Source organism: Dipteris shenzhenensis, chromosome 32 (genome assembly GCF_047967505.1).
Source record: "Dipteris shenzhenensis isolate YYH24624 ecotype China chromosome 32, Dip_SZ_1.0, whole genome shotgun sequence".
NCBI lineage: Eukaryota > Viridiplantae > Streptophyta > Polypodiopsida > Gleicheniales > Dipteridaceae > Dipteris > Dipteris shenzhenensis.
In genome coordinates, this window is record NC_141627.1 from 43,717,976 (window position 1) to 43,724,043 (window position 6,068).

General features: G+C 41.7%; 1 protein-coding gene across 2 annotated transcripts; it reads left to right on the forward strand.

Moving 5' to 3' along the window:
* Positions 1–1,619: 1,619 nt before the first annotated feature.
* Positions 1,620–5,361, forward strand: LOC147880806 (pentatricopeptide repeat-containing protein At3g03580-like). Of its 2 annotated transcripts, none has more exons than XM_087370942.1 (2): positions 1,620–2,106; positions 2,207–5,361. In XM_087370942.1, exon 2 carries the CDS (start codon positions 2,492–2,494, stop codon positions 4,829–4,831), a length of 2,340 nt encoding a protein of 779 aa, XP_087227068.1. In that variant the 5' UTR covers positions 1,620–2,106; positions 2,207–2,491; the 3' UTR covers positions 4,832–5,361. The 2 variants fall into 2 exon arrangements, with proteins under 2 accessions (XP_087227068.1, XP_087227069.1); XM_087370943.1 differs by having other exon boundaries at positions 1,620–1,868.
* The last annotated feature ends 707 nt before the right edge of the window (positions 5,362–6,068 follow it).

A 6,068-nucleotide genomic window follows, 5' to 3' on the forward strand; every position in this document is an offset into this window, starting at 1 on the left:
CACTCTCTAATAGAAGAGCTTCCAACAACATGGCATGACTTATACAATGAGAACAAGCAAACCATTAAACATAATAGAGCCATATTTAATAAAATGTTACTACCAATAATAAAGTCACCATCACATAGTAACACAACATCAAGCTCATTGGAAATGACAAGACAAAATGAGCATCAAGAAAAATATGATATTTGTATGGAAATGGAAGGCTTAAGTAAGAAGAGGAGCATCGACCAAAGTCAACCCAAGACACAAGGTAGGATGCAAAACATAGAATATCATGAACTCTTCAGGAACTTAAACAACGAACAACGTATAATAGTACAAGACATTACCTTGGAAAAAAGAAAATATGGAAATAAGCAATTCATTCTTTTTCTATAAGGAAATGTGGGAACATGAAAAACTTACACTCTCAACATGATAGTATAAGCATTGTTATGACATTACTCTCGTAAAGAGAACACAAACGTTTAACTCCCACGAGTGCTTCTACTGGCATACACAGGTAAAGCCACTTTCAACATTGGTGGAACAACAATTCACTCTACGTTGCACCTACCTCTTCTCATGTCCAACTACACATGCCTTTCAATGCTATACTAAAATTTGGAATTACAAGTTCTAGATGAATTTTCATTGATTGGATTAAACACCTTCATTGCCATTAACATGTGTATGAGAGAGATTAAGCATAACCACCACTCAGAGCCATTCGGAGGAGTGGATGTGCTATTGTGTGGAGATCTTTGCCAAGCAAGCCCGACAAAGGATAGTTGGATTTTCTCACAAAAAAACACATCCTTCGCAATAATGCCCCATATGGCGAGGAAAGGTCACACACTATGAATTGATTAAACCAACGAGACAATATATTGACATGATCAATAATAATGGATTAGGACAGCAACGAAAGAAGACCTTCTTCACTTGAACGTGAGATACAGATGCAAACCCATAGATATGACAAAAGTACCACACTTATTTTACACAAACACACTTAAGGATAAACACAACAACGAGGTCTTCACCATTCTTCAAGGTAAAGAACACATTCTACATGCGATCGACAAGAGACATAATACTTGTAGCAAGTCAATACGCACATCAGATGACCCAAAAAACACAACTGGCTTGCATTCAAAACTACAACTGAAGGTGGGCATGATCGTGGAGATTTGTTCAAGAAATCTGGACATTAAGGGTTTGTCGACATTAAGAATGGCCTCGTCAATGGGGCCGATGCTGAAAACATGATGCATCAAGTAGTTTGGATACAGTTCAATGACATTAGGACTAAGACATACAAACCTTTATGTGAACAACACATCAGATACATGAACTCCATTGACCCCGATCCAATATGAATTCCATTAGGAAAAAACAACTTGAACACAATCAAACGAACACAATTTCCAGTTCAACCTGCATCCTCACGAACAATACATCGTTTACAAGGACATTCGCTTCTCTATAGTACCATCGACTACCATTGAGGCGAAGCGACAAGTTAAATGAGAATAAAGGCAAGCCCTGGTGGCGTTCCGGACGGATGGTGTGAACGGACCCTTAATGTAACCACGTTTTGTGAGCACATTCTTGTGTCTTGTTCACGCTAGTTCTCAACTTCACAGAAATGTTGTCGGCTCCGACTTTGATCTCAGGCCCTTATCATCAGGACGGCAGAAACAATAGCACAGCTGGAGCACGAGCACGGGCATCGCGACGGGCTCTTCCTGCGGCGGGGCTGCCTAGCACCTCTCTCTGGCCTTCGTATTCCAGGCCAGTTGTTGTGAAGGGCAGAGTATTGCAAAACAAGGAATGGAGCAAGACTCCGCCACGGTGTGATCTTCCTCATCCTCAAACAGGTGGTCAACAGTCAAGAGATGCGAAATTTGTTCTGCTGGTCCTTTTCCAACTACTTCAAGAAGTTCTAGTGTAGACTTGCTACTTCGCTATGGCGGGACAGATCTTCTCTTTGTTCTTTTGTCATCGGGTTTTAGTGTAGATTACGTTCCCGAGCACAAGTTATGTACAAAGCGTTTATGGCAGGAAGAGAGTGTCGATCCCTCTGAACTGTGGGACAACAGAGTAGGTGACCAACGGGTATGGCACAAACTGCTCTGCATAGCTGAAGATGTAGAGATATGTGAATATCATGCTCTAGAAATAGTGTGCTGATTACGAGTCTGGTGATCTGTAACAGATAGACATACAGGCTAGGCATTGTTTAAGTACCAGAAAGGTACTGTGGATAGACAGCTGGAACGATCCAGGTTGGGTTACAGGTACGGAGGCTCAAAATAATGAATGCCAGGGAGTCAAGGAAGTTAATGAGGGCAAAGCACCTGATTGGCATGAAAAGCAAGAACGTGCGTGCTCAATCTCTGGAGAACCTGACTTGACCCAGGTGCTAGCGCACCGTGGCTGTCTGTACAAGGCTAGCTTTAGACTGGATTCACAAGCTCCACGAGAGGGCATCGGTTGGCACATGCTGAGCTTAGAGGAGACGCTCGGTAATTTGGATCGGACGGCTGAGCTGCCGTCCGTTGAGAATTGCATTTACGTTTCACGAAAGGCTAGGAAAAATGAAAATCTAGCATATGCCAAGCGTGCACATGAACACATTTGCAATAATGGGCTGGAAACTCATAGAGCTGTTGGGAACTATGTTGTGCCAATGTTTGTGGAATGTGGAAGTGTGCCGGATGCTCAGCAAGTTTTTGACAGGCTAATACATCTGAATGTGCATTCTTGGACTTCTCTTATACTAGGGTATACGCAATGTGGGCAAGCGCATCATGCTCTCAGCTTGTACCAAAAGATGGTAGAAGGTAGTGTATATCCTAGCAGCTACACGTTTATGGCTGTACTAAAATCCTGTACTAGTCTGAAAGATGTTATAAGAGGCCGAGAAATGCATTCTGAGCTTGCCCAAAAAGGATTTGAAAGAGAGATTTTTGTTGGCAGCACTTTGGTTGATATGTATGCAAAATGTGGCTCACTTCCAGAGGCACAGGAGGTCTTTGATAAATTGCCAGTTAGAGATGTGGTCTCGTGGACTACACTTATTACAGGTTATGCTGAACATGGACTTGGTCAGGAAGTGCTGAAATATTTTCAACAGATGCAAATGGAGGGTGTCCGTCCAAATTCTGTCACGTTCATCGCTCTCTTGAAAGCTTGTGGCAACTTGGGTGCCATAAGCAAGGGCCGAGAAATGCATGCTATGATTGTGCAAACAGGATTTGAACGAGATCTATTTGTTGGCAGTACATTGGTGAACATGTATGCCACATGTGGCTTGCTTTCAGAGGCACAGGAGGTCTTTAACCATCTGCCAGCTAAAAATATTGTCTCATGGAATGCGCTTATTTCAGGTTTTGCAGAACATGGATCAGGTCAGCAAGCACTAAAGTGCTATGAACATATGCAACTTGTTGGCATCTCTCCTGATGGTGGCACGTTTGTCTGCATCTTGAAAGTTTGTGGCAGCATTGGGGCAATTCGCTTGGGCCAAGAATTACACATGGAGATTTTAAAAAGGGGACTTGAGAGAGATCGTTTTGTTGGCAACTCGTTGGTTGACATGTATGCCAAATGTGGCTCACCTTTAGAAGCAGAGGAAGTCTTTGGCAAGCTTCCAATCCGAGATATCGTATCCTGGAATGCGCTTATTGCAGGATATGCTGAACATGGATGTGGTCAGGAAGCACTGAAACGCTTTAAAGATATGCAACAAGAGGGTATCCCTCCAGATGCTGTCACATTTGTGTGTGTCTTGAAAGCTTGTGGTAGTATAGGAGCCATACGTCAGGGCAGAGAAATACAAGAGGAAATTGCACAAAGGGGATTTGGAACAGATCTTTTTGTCGGCAGCACTTTAGTTGACATGTACGCCAAATGTGGTTCACTTTCAGAGGCACAGGAAGTCTTTAACAAGCTGCCAGTACGAGATGTTGTTTCTTGGAACCCACTTATTGCAGGTTATGCTGAACATGGACTTGGTTGGGACGCACTGAAATGCTTTGATGAGATGCAATTGGAGGGCATCTGTCCAGATGCTCTTACATTTGCTTGTGCTTTGAAAGCTTGTGGCAGTATGGGAGCTATAGGCAAGGGCCAAGAAATACATGCTGAGATCACACAAAAGGGATTTGAGAGAGATCCTTCCATTGGGAGCACATTAGTTGACATGTATGCCAAATGTGGATCACTTTCAGAGGCATATGATGCCTTTGACAAGCTACGAGCTCAAAATGTTGCAGCGTGGAGCACAATGATCAAAGGATATGGCATGAACCTTGAGGGTGACATGGCTCTAGAATTTTTCAAGCTTATGCAAGAACAAGGTGTGAAGCCGGATGCCATTACATTCACATCTCTTTTTACTGCGTGCAGCCATACAAAGCTTGTATTCAAGGGGCAGGAGTATTTACAGTTGATGAGAAAACAGTATAGGATTGTACCAACAATAGAGCACTATACTTGCATGGTTGATCTTCTTGCCCAATCAGGACATCTGTATGAGGCAGAGGAATTTCTTGAAACTATGTGGTGTCCTCCATCTGAAAGGACATGGACAAGTTTACTTAGTGCCTGCAAAATTTACGGGGAAGCAGAACTTGGACTGAGATGCTTTGAGCAGCTTGACCGGATGAATCCAGAATCTGCTGTTTCCTGTGTGCTTATGGCAAACATCTATGCAAGTGCAGGCAGGTGGGATCATACATTTTTACGAGAGGGGCTGAGGAAGACATACGGGGGCAAAGAAAGCCTGCAAATGCTTTATGGAGGTGAACAAGATTGTGCACGTGTTTGTGGTGGGTAACAAGAGCAGTACAAATTTCGTCAGGCTAGAAAGCTTGAAAAGGTGTTGTGCCAAATCTGGATGTTCTCATTCTTATAATAAGGAGATAATGTGGGCAATGAGAGAAAGGAGGAGAGCTGAGAGGCCCTTTCAGACATGAACAATGTTTGTGTCCTCTTGAGGAATCTATTCCCTTGCCTCCCCATTATGGGTTAGTTCTGCATCTTGCGGTCCTTGTGCTATGCATTTTCTCACTCTTAAAATAGTATATAAAAGAGACAAAACAAAACGGGAGGCAAAGCGATTCTGAAGGATGCAAATTGTGGGAAATGGTTACATGGGAGAATCCTCGTGGGATGTGTTTTTGAAGATGCAAATGTGGATGCCCATAATGGCATTGATGAGAGTGAAAATGTTATGATATTGTACCTTTGGCGTTTCTATAGGTATTGAGGGTCATTGCCTATTATACTTTGTCCCTAATTACATACATGGTAGTTTGACAATACCATCATGCATGACCAAGGTCTTGGTATTTTCTTAGGCATTATCATGGGTCATATTTTTGACAACATTGCTGCTACTTTCTTCTATTCGAGGAGACATTGATTTCTTTGAAGCTTGGTACGTAGAATTGAAGCTAGAACTTAGAATCTAGAATAAGTGAACCAAGAACGTTGGAGTTTGTAACATAAGACAAGTGAATCTAGCATCATCGAACTTGGAAAAAGTAAATAACAAAGTTGAAAAACCCTAAAACTAGTGAATCTAGTATAACAGAACTAGGAACTCTAAACTCGTTATCTTGAGAATCTAGAACTAGTGATGGGGGAAACCAAAATCCTCCATAATTTGGAACTTGAAACCAAAGTTTTGCATGTCATGATCATGGTTAGTAATCACTACTAAGAAAATCATAATTAGTGGTGATGTGTTAACAATTACTAGGATGACCTACCTAATAGTAAAGTTTTATACCAATGGTATATTAATACTAGTGGTATAAATATTCTACCATTGGTATGAATGTGTTTATCAGTGGCACAAATACATTGCTATAAATAATATAACATTGTTGTACTATTACTAGTGGTATAACTACGTTGGTATATAAATACATCAACGATATTTGATTGTATGCTAGTGGTATATTTCAGGCTCTTATACCAAGCTATGCATTGGAACTTAACCTATAAGAAAGAGAATGGAGGGTGTGTAGCTTATAGAGCACTAGTATGTCCTTTTTCTTAGGATTGTG

Excerpts from the sequence above, each read along its gene's own strand:
- LOC147880806 (XM_087370942.1), top strand. The coding sequence starts at position 2,492 with ATGCTGAGCTTAGAGGAGACGCTCGGTAATTTGGATCGGACGGCTGAG.